This window comes from Didymella exigua, assembly GCF_010094145.1.
Source record: "Didymella exigua CBS 183.55 unplaced genomic scaffold M421scaffold_44, whole genome shotgun sequence".
In the NCBI taxonomy this organism is placed as follows: Eukaryota; Fungi; Ascomycota; class Dothideomycetes; order Pleosporales; family Didymellaceae; genus Didymella; species Didymella exigua.
The window spans coordinates 176,792-190,811 of record NW_022984818.1 but is presented as its reverse complement, the minus strand read 5'-3'; the positions used below and the strand labels follow the sequence as shown (position 1 = coordinate 190,811).

Here is a 14,020-nt window from a genome sequence, read left to right as displayed (position 1 = left end):
AGCCCTCGCTTGTCGCAAGCATATCTTCAAATGTACCTCAGCAGCGCGGAAGCACCGTTGTTGAGACGGCGAGGGCGCTGGACGGCGACGTTATGGGCTTCATGTGTAAGGATTGTGCATGCAGGAGCGGATGTACGCACGGGATGTGCAGTGCCACGTCTTCGGCCTGTTTACAATGCCATCGAGTGGTAAGGGGGGCAGTTGAATCGCATTCTGCAGATATCGGCCGTCTTGTTGAAGGCGAGGAATGAGTAGCGACCATGTCGTCGCGCGTGACGAGGACTGACGCGTTGCATCGAAATCAAAGTCCGACACCTCAAGCGAGCTACCCAATCTCCAGATCAGCGTACGTAATCACCGCGTACCTGCTCATGCTGTCATGCGCCATCGAGTCCGTCCAGTCAGCGATTTCTGGTAGACGGCAGGCAAACAGCTTGTTGGCTCAATCAGTCCGCGGCAGAGCTTCGCTTGTTTCTGGCTGTAGATCAAACGGCCAGGATCATCTCAACCCTGGAGGCTGGAGCTGTGAGGGATAGTAAGCGCAGGGTCCGACTCGGACATGGAGCACCTGGGACACGTTACGCACGGGTGTGCAACTTGCGACACGCATCCTTAAACATCCGTCGCCCGTCGCCCGTGTGAACTGCAACCCGCATACTACTTCAACCATCGTCACCCCTTACCTTCGTTTAGTACGCCTGCGCCTGCTCTTCAGCTTCGTTCTGTCTTTCACTCCTTGGACTCAAAGCTCTTGAAGACTTTGCTGATCTGCATCGACTGTTTGTTTTGTGGATACACGTTGTTGTCGACTGCACTTGTTGAGCCCTTCCAGACTGGTCTGACACGCGTATCACCTGTGTCACCACCTCAACAACGCGCGGACTACACACGTCATAACATTCTTGCTTTCGATCGACTTCCCTTGCGGGGCAGACTGCGTTCTTGAAGAACTCCATCTCTCATTTCCAACGTGTCGACAGCTGGGCCTGCTTGATCGCTTTACCTTCATTCTTTTTTTACCGTTTTTGGACGACTCCACGCATTGACGGGCAGCATTGCTTGAAACAGCAACCACGACGATATCAACCGACATCACCACGATATCATTCGACATCAACCTACATCAACAACTCCGACAACTCAAAAACCCTCACTCCACCTCCACCACCATGTCCACCCGCAGCAACCGCTTCTCCGGCTCCTTCCAGCCGCTGCGCAACACATCAATCAGAATGCGGTCCATCAAGACAGCCTTCAGTCCGACGCGGGCCAGCCGCTCGGCGTCGGCAACATCCTGCTCGAGCACCAGCACGACCTCTCCGCTGACGCAGTCGCGCAGCGTCTCCGGGTCGTACTCGCGCAATCCGAGCCCGCAGAGCTCGCGCTCCGGCCACAGCCTCGCCGAGATGCTGGCCGTCCGCCGCCGCACCAGCGACCTCGAGTTCGAGATGCAGGCTGAGGCGCTGGCGTTCGAGAGCGAGCTGGATGTGTTAGAGCCGCGGCCGAGGGGCGGCGAGCACGCGAGCGTCGTCGGCATCTTCGAGGTGTTGGATGGCAAGTGCTAGGGCGACGTGGGCGGCGTCGCCGCGGGCTGAACGATTGACGAGATTCCGGATGGGACGGTGTTTTGGGTTTCAGGTTATTGGGACGGCGGCGTTGCGGCTCTTGGCGGTGCTTAGGTTCGCTCTGTTGCTTGGCTGGCGGCTTTCTCTCCTTGTACATTTTCTTCTCGCCCTCGTGCTTGCTGTCATCGCTTGGTGCGTGCGGGCTGGGAGGTTTTATACCCATGGTGTGGTTTTCAAGATAGACTTTGAGTATCGATGCTTTTCATTCGACGTGCAGCTTGTCTTGTACATGCTGATGTGGTGATGTGATGATGTCCAACGCCGTGCCATGCAAGCCCCAAATCTAATGTGTGAATACATGGTATTGAATCCCGCAAACCTTATCCTTTTAATTCCACGCGCTCAGTGCGCGCCGTTCAGCTCCCTCAGCCCGGCCAACTCGTCCCTCCGCGTCCGATACAACTCCTGCGCCTCCCTCTCTCTGCGCGTCACAAAGCTAACCTCCGCCCGCAAACTCTCCAGCCGCCTCCCAATCGCCGTCTGCTCCGCATACAACATGGTCCGCTGGCTGTCCAGATCCCGCCTCTGCGTCTCGAGCGCGGCGTGCGCCTGGCCGATCTTCAGCGTCAACATCTTGGAGCGCTGGATGTAGCCGCCATGGTGCTTGGCGAGCGTCTTCTCGATGCTGTTTGCGGCCGAGGCGGCGCTGATGATGGCGTCCTGGGCGGCGTCGAAGGCGGAGCGGAGCAGGTGGTGTTCGTCGTCGTCGTCGTCGTCGTCGTAGCCCGCGATGCCGGGCAGGACGGTGGCGCCGTGCAGATTGGTCCAGGCGTGCGAGAAGTCGGCGGCGAACTTGGTCTTTTCCGCGGCGGACTGGGCGCCGTACTCGAGCGCGAGCTCCATCTTTGCTGCGCGGAGTGCCGCGTCGGTGTGTTTCTGCAGCGGCGGTAGGGACCCCGTGACGTGGCCGGAGCCGAACTTGTGCACGTCGTGCGCGATGAGCTGGGCCATTTCAAGGTCCACTTCGCGCTCGACGGGGTCGGAGAGGTCGAGGGCGCGCTGCATGAGAGCGTCGATGTCGACGACTGATGGGCGGGGCAGGAAGCGCTGGACGACCTGTGTCTGGCGTGCGAATTCAGCGCGTTCGGCGGCGTCTCTTGCTTCGCGGGCGCGGCGGTCGCGGTCGGCGGCGTCTTCTTCGCTGAGCTCGACGGGGGCGGGCGCTGCCGTCTCGTCGGGGAGCTCAAACTCCCAGCTCTCTTCCTTGGGCTGGGGAAGCGCGGCGAGTCTGCTCTTGAGGTCGTGGCGCCGGGCCTGTTCGCGCAGGCGAATGTCGCGCGGGGTCTGTCCAGCGAGCTGCATTGCGCCGTCCTCGCCGTTCAGCCGCAGGGTATCGCGCGGGGTGCGCATCGGTGTGGCTCCTGGGCCGTGGCGCATGGGTGTTGCGCCCGCCTCGCCCTGCCGGTAGGGGGTCGCCAGCGGGTTTGGCGTAACCATCTGGTGTCGTGTGGACGGCGCGGACAGCGACACGGGGGCGTCGTCCTCGTCAAAGTCGGGATTGTCGCCGCCCAGCAGCGCAGACTGTGTTTCTGTGCGCAGACGCGCGTTGCGGGCCTCGTTGGCGATGGCGTCCTCCTCCTTGGGCGCCATGGGCGTGCGGATGGGCGTGCTGCTGGCGATGCTCGAGTAGTTGCCGACAAGGCCCCGGGTCGCGGCGTTGTCGCTGCTGCTGCCGGTGGCGGCGCGCTCGCCTCGCAGGCCCATCTTCACAATGGCCTCCATGTCCGCGTCGCCGACCTGCGGCGCGGGCAGCACGAGCCCGCGGCGCTTGCTGCTCTGCTCGGCCTCGCGGATCTTCTGCATGTGCGCGGCCTTGGCGTACGAGGCCGCCAGGCCGCCCGGCTGGTCGGCTTTCTTCTTCTTCTTGCTGTCGCCGCCGTCGTCCGGCGCATCGGCCTTGCGCTTGTTGGCCAGCTGCTGCCTGCGCGGGTCGAAGGATTCGCGCTGGCGCTCGTTGGAGTCGAGCTCGGCGACCGTGTCGAAGAAGCCGGCCGGGACGTTCTTCTCGAGCGGCACGTCGGCGTTGTAGTCGATGTGGTTGCCCTTCTTGGGCGCGATCTTGATGTTGATGCCGGCCGCCTTCAGCTCGCGGCGCTTCTGCAGCAGGGCCAGGCGCCGCGACTCGTCCAGCTGGCGCTCGCGGGCCTTGCGCTTCGCCTTCTTGCCGCTGACGTTGGCCAGGCGCGCGCGGGCCTCGGACAGCATCTCCTTGTCCTCCTCGTCCATGTCGATGGCATCCGGGCGCGCGGGGCGGCTCTCGGCGTAGGCATCGACCTCGCCCGGGCGCAGGCGGCGCACCTCGTCGGCCGTGGGCGCCGCAGCCTCGCCGCCGTCGGGCCCGGCCAGCGCCAGGTCGCCGCTCTCGCGCGACTCCTGCTCGTCCAGCAGCTTCTGGTAGCGCTCCAGGCACTGCGTCGCCGTACGCCCGACAATGGGCGCGATGGTGCGCCACTGCGTCGGCAGCAGCTTGGCCATGGTCAGCAGCTTCTCGTCGTCCTCGCGCGACCATTCCGTCTTCTTGATCGACGGGTCGAGCCACTCGTTCCAGCGCGCCTTGCACTGCTTGGCCGTCTTCTTCGCCAGCAGCGACGCGCACCGCGCCCACTGGTTCAGCCCATATTTGGAGATGGCCGCCTTGAGCACCTCGTCCTCGACGTTGCTCCACTGCCCGACCTTGGTGACGACCATCGCGGCGCGTAGTACTGGCGTGTGGTGGTGGTGGTGGTGGTGGTGGTGGGCCGTCGTCGACTGGTGCTGGGTTGCTGAAGCGCGCCGTCGTAGACGAAAGTTGCTCCGCCGAAACCAGCGCCGGCGACTCTGGGTCACATGACCAGCACGACCAGGACTCACGGTGACGTACTTGCAATTACTTACCCTGCGAGCTTCCCGCTGCTCTGCTTGAGATCCTTCACATCCTCAAGGCCATAAACAAAAAATGATGAGCCTACGCCTCTTCTCCCGCCGCGCACCTGCCGCTCGTGCGCTCAGCACCTCCCGAGCATGCTGCTCCGGCAAGTCGTCCATGACCGAAGTCAGTGACTCTGGATCGAGGCACGAAAAGGTGCAAGAGCCTGTGAGAGAAGCATTGTCATCATTGCATTCTGCTACTCACCGTCAGCAGCAATCCTCTGTCAAGCCCGAGGGCGAGCCAAACGCCCGCCAAGACGTAGACCACGTCGAGGAAGCTAAGAAGAAGGTGAAGACACAAACCGAGCTCGACGCAGAATTCCAACTGAAAATGCAAGAACACTCCGGCGACGGCGGCGCCTCCGGAGTCGAGTACGAAGACGGTCAACCAGTCTCGATGAAGCGGAGCGTCAAGAATAACATGTTCCGCTACATCTGAGCGGGATCGCGCTTTCTCCTTGTACGTCCTGCATCTTAGCGTCAGACCAGGCATACTGAGGGTTCGGATAAGGTGTAACATTATCGCTGTATATCAGCATTACGACTACATCTGGGTGTCATAGTATAGGAAATAACGTCTTGTTCTCACAGCTGGATGCTCTCACATTACGACTACGTTTGGGTATCATGACGTGGGAAATAGCGTCTCGTTCTCACAGCTCCATGCTCTCAACATCATCATGCCTTCTCCACCTCTTCCACGTCTCTGCTCTCCTTGCGAACCCCGCTGCACCCCGTGCTGCTAACATCGCAGTGTTCTCGTTGTCGTTGGCGCTCAGCATCATGGCGGCGTCGACTTCAAGAACGTCCCACATGGCAGCCTTGACAACGTCCTGGAACTCGGCGTTTGATCCGTGGTCTCCGAGCAAGACGATCTTGTTGGGCGCGCGCTGCAGCGCCCCGGCAACTTCGAGGATGACCTCGTGCATCTGCGCCCAAAACCGTGCTCTCGGCACCTCGAAGACTGGCAGATTCCACCATCCGAGATTCTCATCAATCCTGCTGGAGTACGACCACTCTTGGTCCGCGTGCTGTAGGTATTGCACCATCGCGCTGAAGGAGGAGTTGTCAAAGTCCAGGAAGAGCACGTGCTCGTACGGCATCTGACGCTCCTCGTCCACACAGTCGGCAAAGTCGGTCTTGGACTCGCACAATCCGTGGCCCAGCCCGGCGAAAGCCGCGTTGGTGTCCCAGTACGTTGGCTTGTCGCCGAGTCTCGAGGACGTCAAGCCAGCAAGATCCAACGCATCCTGGAAATCCGAGGACACCCACCCAACAAGCTGAGGTGCAGCGGGCGCGATGGTGTTCACCGACGCTCCCAGTTCTTCCTCGATAGCGCCGCGCACCTTTTTAACAAACTTGCTCAGTGTCGCCGATTCCCGGGTGATGGGTAGTCCGATCTTGCGCCTCCCCTCGCGCCGTATCGGCTCCAAGTTGCACCGCAGTCGGTTGACCGGGCCCTCACAGTCGGGTTCTTTCCAGGATCTTGTCCAGCGGGACATGAGTTCGATGTAGTCTGCATCTGCCTCGACCTACATAGTGTCAGTGAATGGAAGTTTAACAATACACCGCACAACGTACCCTGACCAAATCGACCGTCGTCCCGTTCTCGTACTTGGCAGCAGCGGTCGCATATGATGTTGCAAAGTGCACCCCAACCGCAGGCACAGCAGTATCCTCAACCTCCCTGAGTCCATCGAAGGGCACCTGCACAACCCGTGCGCCAACCAACGGCACAACAAGCGCAGCAAGGAGCTTCATGATGTTCACCCCAAAGCGTTCAATATCGACAGGGTTCCAAACGTAACAAACACTTGAAAAGAGTCAACGTCAACAGAGAATCGACGTCACCAACGACCGAGAAGGAGGGACAGCGGCGCAGCCATGCACCCCGCGCGGCCCCCTCCATATATGTACCAAGGCCCTCCGCGGTGGCTTGAACGAGGCGCGCCGGTCACCAGGCACGAGGTATGGGCCACCCCATCTACTGAATCGCTAACCGCCTTGGGCCGGCCAAGCAGCGACGGAAGTATGAAAGCTTGACCTAGTCGCTGCACACGAACGGACGCGTTGAGCACACAGGAGTAAGACGGCGGCGCTGCCCACCACAGTACACTGCTCTGTTCTCCTGCGCTGATTTTCATGCACAACATGTCCATGTGCTGTGCGTTGTTGTCGGGAGACATGATGCGAGAGAGGAATGCACGCAGCCTCGGCGCCGTCCCTGGTCTGGCCTCCGCCTTGGTATCCGGCCCGTGCGCGCTATTTTAAGCGCGTGTCCGCTCTCCTATTTCGCGATCTGGGGTTCCTGGACACGACGTGCAATTTCCAGGTCTGTCATCTATGCGGCGAGGCTAGCGGGCGCATGTCAGACTTCCCAACAGAGACAGTGTTGCGCCGATGGGGTTGGGGGTCGGCACCGGCACGCGACTTCCGGGACGATGGTGACGGGTGTGCTGGGCCGAGGTATGCGTGTGAGGCATCCCATGACCGAGCGTCCGAAGCGTGCATTGCAGGTTAGGTAGGTAAGGCATTCCATTGTCTCATCTGCCGGATTCCAAGCATCGCCGCATTGGGACATCCCTTTCCCTGGGTTCACGACTCCCAGTGGTAGAGGTTTGGCATTTGAACTTGAAAGGGCTTCATGAAGGGGCCGTCTCTGGCAATACAGGAGAACGACTTCGAACTCACATCATCGCTACGTCAGACACGCATTATTTTGATTACAATGAGCAACTGCACAGGTTCTCCCGCCACGATTTCCGAGTGCTAGGAAATCGAAAGCACACAGCTCTCCTTTTCCCTCACCTAGAGCCCTCCTTCAGTACCTACCTGATCCGCATCACATAGTCGTTCACCCTCGCTTGATCGCCTCAGCCTGAACTGAGGACAGTGGGAACGTGCCGTGTGCGGTGTATCGTGTGTCATAACTACGTTTTGGGCGCTCAGATCCAGAGTGGTTCTTTGGGGCTTCGATCTTCACGTTGGCCGGCTCCAAGTTCGCCGCTGCTTCTTTGAAGGCTTTTCAGCAGCGGCATCCTCAGGACCCTTGCTTGACGAATTGTTTTTGTAGTCTTTGCCGTTGCCACCCTTGCTCGCTGCTGCTTTCTTGGCTGGACAGGCTTTCTTCAGAAGTATACCCGTCTTGACCGGCTTGCGCAGAGTGTCGAAAGTGGGCGTCGGCTTGCGACCGGAGAGCTGCATCTGTATCTACATGGGGAGACCGTCGGCGCCGGGAGGCTTGAGTCCGAGACCTACGACCTGCGGATCGTCGGCTGGGCTTTATTGTCGGCCATGAAGGACGAATGCTCCAAGAGCGTAGGTCTTTTCCTTCGCATCTCTCTTTCCCCATGCATCCATGTTTAGTTGAGTGAGCAAGTTTGGCAAGTTTTCCAGGACCGACTCCGAGTCTTGTTTAGTGTTGAGTGTGTCTTTCGTGAGTAGAGTGATGTGGCGGACCCAAGTACTCCGCTGCCCTCGACACCTCACGAGTCACGCGACCAAGCTCTTGTGGCCGAATAGATTCGTTAGGCGGAGGTTCGAATTCAATGGACGTTCGCCTGTACTTCTGAAGGTTGAGTCCAGCGCAGGACACCATGTATGAGCATATGAGAGCATGGATCTTACCATCACTGATCAGGCGAATTGAAGTCTTTGGGTATGTCACGTTGCTCGCCTGGTTCCAAGTCTATACTGCTAGAGATACTCAGGGTGTTCTTGCAATTGATGTACGGGCCCCATGGACACTGCAAATCTGTCTGTTTTGGCGCAGGACACTCCTCGAACTTGACGTGTTGATTCGCTTGTCAATGTGTGACCGACAACAGTCGCAGCCATTAGAGCATGGGGTCTTCTTCGTCCTGTCTTCGACCTTGCTAGTATCGTACGAGATAACCCGCTCCTTGCTGTAGAATGCGCTAACGTGTTGTGCAAGGCTGTTGAAGCTGTTTGAATAGCCATCTCGGTGAGGACACGTAGATAAATCCACGTAAGGGCAGATGTGTACGCCTCGTGGCTCGAACAGTGGTGTAGGGCCTGGTTTGGCGAAGTTCCAGGAAATTGTGACGTGATGAGCAGCTGCAAGGAAGGAAGCGCCTGAGCCGTGGCTACGAGTGCCTCTGACAGCAGAGGTGACGTCTGATCCGTGACTGTGCGATCTGTTCATTTGAGGGACGAGGTCTGAGTAGTAGCTACGTACGATACTGCTGCGATATATGGCGACTGATCTCAGTGATCTGTGGCTACGCGTTCTGTAGCTGCTGTCCTCTGCTTCCTCGCTGGTAGGACGCTCGGTGCAGCTACTCCTCGGTGACTCCGGAGGTCTGCAAGCGAAGCCTGCTTCCGCTTCATCTCTGATATGATGTAGGTAATTTCTGGCGATGATGTGGGGTGCGACCTCGGCGTGGCACAATGTAGCGCCGGCGAATGGCGAGCAGCCTCGCTCAAAATGCGACTGTAGGCTGGCGGCAGCGCGATGCGAGACCCCAGCTCGATTGTGCCTACGGCGCAAAGATAGCAACACCAAAACGCTCCATCCTAAACGAACACAGTCAGACATCACAGTTGCCACTACTGCAGATGGATGTGAGTTTTCGGAAGTCTATCTCGGCTTGGGACATGTGCGCATTCAATGCTCTCCTGACGGCATGTAGCATACCAACTCTTCTTCATAGCGCTTGCATTCATATCACACGCAAGGCAGTGCCTGTGCAAACAGAATTCTCCGCTCTTGCACGTATTTACGACAGTGTGAAGGCCACATGATGACGACTTTTGCGGACAATGAGAGGTTCATCATGCTTAGCCCAGATTGGGAAAGGAGGTGCATATATTCAGAAATAGGGTCATGGATTTCGCAGTGATGGAAATTGCGGAAGAGTAGACCCGTGGACAGAAAGGTGAAAAGAATTGTGAACGAAACATGAGAAGAATGAATCGACCTCCACGCTGATAAGTTTTACGACAAGCAATTTTATACTGCAGTTGATAGCTACTGCAGTACCTTTGGCATGATGTGTCATCGGGACATGGTGAGATGGAAGGTTGATGGTACCTCGTGTTGGGGTGAAGTCTGAAGTCTGATGCTTTTACCATAGCTTACTAATCGTTCTCGAGTCCCGGCGCACAGGTCTGCCAAGGTGCATTCACAGCAGCTGCAGATGCGTACGAACAGACTATGGGAGGCTACAAATTCACTACTGCACCACAGGCTTAGCAACTATCTTTCGGATGTGAAGTCGAAGTGCATCCGTTTCGGTACCGCGCATCAGAACTCTTAACAATTTTGCCCGAACTTATGTGGCACTGATTTCAGTAGTCGTGCGTCATCGGCGCCTGATAAAATGCCATGATCAGTATTAGCGGGGCATTTGTCATTGACGGGGGCTGCCTTTTCAGTTTGGCCGACTATTATATATTATAATAAATTTCTCGCTTTTCCATTGGGTTTAACCTAAGGGCAGATGGCCGAGTGGTCTAAGGCGCTGCGTTTAGGTCCGTTCTAAACATCCTCCGCAGTCAGTAATGGGTATGTTCCATGTGTCACTTCATTAAAATCACCGCTAACTTTCATAGCGTGGGTTCGAATCCCACTCTGCTCATTCCCTTTTTTTTGCGAAAGTGATAAGTTCTTGGTCCCAAACGCACCGCCTTAACTACTTCCCCAGACTTAGCGACAGGGCATAGGGTATGTGGAATGTGGTACGAACCACGGCCACCCGCCCTTGGTGATCACCATTGAGCTGGATATACGCGCACAATTCCTTGTTCAGACGTGGAAGCTTTCTGTTTATGTTTTAGACCTAGCCGTTAAGCACTTAGGTATCGGTGGCTCGGCCATCGAAAACTACCATGTCCGCCTCCATTTCGGTATCCAGAAACTTCGACAACTTCTGCCGCACGCGCACCCTGCGTTCGTCACTCAAGAGCTCACGAACCCATCAACAGCTTCCACCGCAGGCTTGGCCACTGTACGGCTCAACGCGTATTTGGTCGGTCTAGAGCTAATGACTTCTTGTACCGAAAGCGTGTTGGTACGAAGCCACAGCCTGCAGCTATGATGAAGTATGCTCATTGTCGGTAGATCAATGAATTTGAACCCGATATGCTCTGCGCCAGCCATTCACAGTCATACTGGAGACGCGACCGAAGAACTCCCCAGCCGCGTTAGCACGTAACAGCTCCCGTTTCACTGCTCCGGCTGACAGCGTCACCAGGAATCCAAGATAAGCCTTAACACTGAGTCGCGCTCTCGAACAAGCATACGGTTACTTGAAGCCGGGATTCCGCCTGCTCATCGCTGGATCCGTAGACAGGAAGGGCTTGGCAGATGTGTGGGACAAGACGTCCGGAACGTACGACGTACTTGCCAAAAGCGTAAGTAGTATCCCAGGGTTGGAGGTGGTCGCTTACAAGTCTAAATCGTGACAGAGAGGTACGGGCCAACAAGCTTCCTCTACCAGTGGATGGAGGGTGAAGTCTACGCCGAGGCGTACATGGTCCTTGTGAAGAACGCATGTTGTGTCATGATACTCACGGCTCCCATGGCGACACACCCGGTGTTTATTCAGTGCGTTGGCCGCATCGTCCACATCGGCCAGCGCTATGACTGTCTAGTCATTGAGCTAAATGATCTAGATACATACAACCAGGCGATGGCCTTGGCCAGCACACGCCGTGTCTATCCTTGAGTGGCTGCGGGGATGAAACCCGAGCTGATTGCCCACGCATACGGCTTGTTGACAGATGGCTCTGAAAACACCGGCGACTTTCGAGATCGATGTCACGATACTGAGCGGTTCCGTGATGATCGAGGGTAAGCTTCTGAAAAAGACGCATCCCAATCCCCCCCGGAGTATCTAAGTGAGGATACCGCGAGCCCGAGTAGTAGTAAGGTACGTAACCTGTGCTAGTAGGAGATAATAGTACAGGTTACTTACCGTGCTGTAGTTCCCAAATGCTCCACTGTACAGTACTACTTACTGACAGACTCTGTAGACGTCGTAATTGTTCATTTCGTTCTTGGCGAGGTCACGGAACGATGAATATACGGTCCGGCTCACACGAAGTCTCACACGAAGTCGGACCTTTCACAGCCTTCATTAGTGCCACCTCACCTCTTTATCTGCATCTTGTACTTCGAAGCCGGACGGTCGAGCCCTTGGTTGTAGGATGTAAGCTGATCAGGCTGGATGCGAGAGCTGTCACTTTCTCACTGCTGCATGGGTGGGTGACCTTGAATTAGTACTTTCAGCAACAGGTATGGCAACATCGGTCCGTCTTCCTCGTACCTGGCCTTGATATTCTCATAGAAGCCTTTATTTAGGGTTTAAACATTTAAACCCCACTCTTGCCAGTCTTTTTCTTGCGTATCTGTTCGACGTCGGGGTGCTCAACTGAGCAGTGACTCATTGGTACTCACAAACAATATGGAAGGCGCACGAGAGTATGAGACACTGTGGCCTAAACTAGTGTCATTATACAGCACAGGAGTCACAGCAAGAACAGTCATGTGTGATAAGAGGTATATTTAATAAACGGGAGGCCTCACGGAAAGGCATTCTAGATAAGGACAGATAGTACTGTGAAACAGAAACGAAATCATGGTCAATTCTTCAACACTCAGCCAGGAGGAGTCAAATCGACCACTAGGGGAGACTGCACTCCTGCTGTAGACATTAGTCGAAGAAGAGAAAGCAACACGAGACCATCAACTACCAAGGATGAGGTAGGTGTGTAAGCAGTACTAAGTCCAGGACAACATTAAAAGAAAACTTTTACCAAAAGGCTAGCTGGTCTTCACCAGCTCCTTAAGGCCATCGGTAACTGGGTGCGAGGGGAACGGTGATTCACGCTCCAGAGTAACCGTGAGCTAGAGCAAGTGTCTTCCACCTCTCAACTTCAGCCTCAAGTTCGGCGTTGCGGACCTCGAGCTCGGCGACATGGTCGAACTTCCTCTGCCGAGACTCACGTGCAGCAAGAGTATTGCGTGCTCGCTTGAGAGCGATCTTGTCGTGGGGATCGACAGCGATGGGAGGTAGAGTACCCTTGCGACGACGAGACTTACTGATTCCGTTGGTGGCAGGCGAGTTCGTGACAGAAGACTTCCTTCGGAACGAGCTAGAGTCCAAGACAATTGGGGAACCCATGCTAGAAGAGCCAGATCGCTCCATAGACTGGCTGCTGATGGTGCGCTCCATGGGCAACGCAAGGGGCACAGCGGGAACGTACTGAGCAACATCGTTGAGCTTGTTGTCCTCTTCAGGGAAGAGGGAGAACCAGTCGTTTGAGTTGTTGTTCAGCATGCATTCGCCATGGAACATGGGCGAGGTCTCAAAGCTGTCGCTAATGAAGGGAGAGACGTCAATATCGGGCGAGGTCAAGTTGGTGAACGCCGTAGATGGAGGTGCAGAGCCAAAATCGGTGAAGATGTCTTTGGGGGAGACAGTGCGCTGCGAGCCGGATGCGACGGAAGGGTCGTTGATCGCGGTGAACGCGGCTACTCCGTCCAAGGAGAAGCCGCCCGCCTGGAAGGCAGGCATCAGGCTGGCGCCTGAGTCGAACGAGTTGGTGCTGTGCAGGTCTGCGACATGTGTGAGCATGTGAGAGTACTGACGGTAGGATCCGTTCTTACCTGCCATGTTTGCGACGTTTGGCAGTGGTTGTTGTACTTGTGGAATAGAGTTGTTGCTAGAGCTGTGGAACAATGGGACCGGAGGACGTTGTCGGGACAAAGGCTGCTGTTGGAATTCTGTGGTGGATGATGGGGCAGAATTTGCGTAAAAGTGCTGGCCGTTGTTAAACGTAGGAGCTTGCTGAGGAGCGCTCGGTGCTCGATGGGGTTGAGCTGGTTGGTCGTAGAGCACGAAGTCCGTCTGCGGATGCGCGAGGTCGTGTGATGTCGTATTCAGTTGTTGCCGATAGGCGTGGGGAGCTGGTGAAGAGAGCCATGGTGACTGGGAAGAAGCCGTGGTGACCGACGTTACGTCGATTGTGGAAGGCGAACTGGAGCTGCGCGAGGCTGGGCTATAGTTCAGAGGTTCCAAAAGGAAGTCTCTGAGGGGGGTGGTTGAAATGGTTGGGTGGTTTATTGTGGTGTCTAGAGTGACGGGCGCGAGACGCTTAAAAGGCAGCCATGTTGTGGTGACTGTCTTGATGTATCTTATTTGTGAGTGCGGTGGATGGAAGCAAAATCAGGCAGCGAGGGATGGCGGGGAATTTAAACGGCAGCCCAGGCGTGCGAGAAGCGAGAGACGCCAAGCAACCTTCACTGACTCACCGAAGTCGCAGCACAACCCGGTCAGAGCAGCCAATGGGCGGCACTTTCGGCGCATACGGTCATCAGCGCTAGCCCTCGATGGGCTAGAGGACTATCACGTTCGCGCAGCCTCTCGCAGAGTACTGCATGGTGGTTCGCAGTGATCGCAGAGTGTTGGGGACGACTCCTTCCGCCTGCGTGGGCGCAACATGTGCTTCATTGACCTCTGTGA

General features: G+C 56.6%; 8 protein-coding genes and 1 non-coding gene across 9 annotated transcripts; 5 read left to right on the top strand and 4 right to left on the bottom strand.

Annotated features, from left to right (window-relative positions):
- The first annotated feature begins 124 nt into the window (after positions 1 to 124).
- Positions 125 to 613, top strand: M421DRAFT_302458 (uncharacterized protein). Its single transcript, XM_033589117.1, has one exon. It carries the CDS (start codon positions 261 to 263, stop codon positions 534 to 536), a length of 276 nt encoding a protein of 91 aa, XP_033444214.1. The 5' UTR covers positions 125 to 260; the 3' UTR covers positions 537 to 613.
- A 556-nt stretch (positions 614 to 1,169) lies between these two features.
- On the top strand, positions 1,170 to 1,565 carry M421DRAFT_9252 (uncharacterized protein; the record flags this gene model as incomplete). The annotated part of the gene is made up of 1 exon (XM_033598041.1): positions 1,170 to 1,565. One exon carries the CDS (start codon positions 1,170 to 1,172, stop codon positions 1,563 to 1,565), a length of 396 nt encoding a protein of 131 aa, XP_033444213.1.
- A 402-nt stretch (positions 1,566 to 1,967) lies between these two features.
- M421DRAFT_9251 (uncharacterized protein) lies at positions 1,968 to 4,313 on the bottom strand (the record flags this gene model as incomplete). The annotated part of the gene is made up of 1 exon (XM_033598039.1): positions 1,968 to 4,313. One exon carries the CDS (start codon positions 4,311 to 4,313, stop codon positions 1,968 to 1,970), a length of 2,346 nt encoding a protein of 781 aa, XP_033444212.1.
- Positions 4,314 to 4,634: 321 nt separating this feature from the next.
- M421DRAFT_425301 (uncharacterized protein) lies at positions 4,635 to 5,124 on the top strand. The gene is made up of 2 exons (XM_033594040.1): positions 4,635 to 4,698; positions 4,747 to 5,124. Exons 1-2 carry the CDS (start codon positions 4,648 to 4,650, stop codon positions 4,969 to 4,971), a joined length of 276 nt encoding a protein of 91 aa, XP_033444211.1. The 5' UTR covers positions 4,635 to 4,647; the 3' UTR covers positions 4,972 to 5,124.
- On the bottom strand, positions 5,066 to 6,704 carry M421DRAFT_425300 (uncharacterized protein). Its single transcript, XM_033594039.1, has 2 exons — positions 6,114 to 6,704; positions 5,066 to 6,064 (listed from the first exon to the last, which is right to left on the bottom strand). The coding sequence occupies exons 1-2, from the start codon at positions 6,291 to 6,293 to the stop codon at positions 5,186 to 5,188; spliced, it is 1,059 nt and encodes a 352-aa protein (XP_033444210.1). The 5' UTR covers positions 6,294 to 6,704; the 3' UTR covers positions 5,066 to 5,185.
- A 1,490-nt stretch (positions 6,705 to 8,194) lies between these two features.
- M421DRAFT_425299 (uncharacterized protein) lies at positions 8,195 to 8,702 on the bottom strand. The gene has a single exon (XM_033594038.1). The coding sequence runs from the start codon at positions 8,695 to 8,697 to the stop codon at positions 8,239 to 8,241; it is 459 nt and encodes a 152-aa protein (XP_033444209.1). The 5' UTR covers positions 8,698 to 8,702; the 3' UTR covers positions 8,195 to 8,238.
- Positions 8,703 to 9,988: 1,286 nt separating this feature from the next.
- On the top strand, positions 9,989 to 10,132 carry M421DRAFT_t120. The gene has a single exon. It is a non-coding gene; the product is annotated as a tRNA-Leu (tRNA).
- A 689-nt stretch (positions 10,133 to 10,821) lies between these two features.
- M421DRAFT_425297 (uncharacterized protein) lies at positions 10,822 to 11,422 on the top strand. Its single transcript, XM_033594037.1, has 2 exons — positions 10,822 to 10,905; positions 10,957 to 11,422. Exon 2 carries the CDS (start codon positions 10,997 to 10,999, stop codon positions 11,219 to 11,221), a length of 225 nt encoding a protein of 74 aa, XP_033444208.1. The 5' UTR covers positions 10,822 to 10,905; positions 10,957 to 10,996; the 3' UTR covers positions 11,222 to 11,422.
- Positions 11,423 to 11,993: 571 nt separating this feature from the next.
- Positions 11,994 to 13,650, bottom strand: M421DRAFT_425295 (uncharacterized protein). Its single transcript, XM_033594036.1, has 2 exons — positions 13,165 to 13,650; positions 11,994 to 13,113 (listed from the first exon to the last, which is right to left on the bottom strand). The coding sequence occupies exons 1-2, from the start codon at positions 13,169 to 13,171 to the stop codon at positions 12,380 to 12,382; spliced, it is 741 nt and encodes a 246-aa protein (XP_033444207.1). The 5' UTR covers positions 13,172 to 13,650; the 3' UTR covers positions 11,994 to 12,379.
- Positions 13,651 to 14,020: the final 370 nt, after the last annotated feature.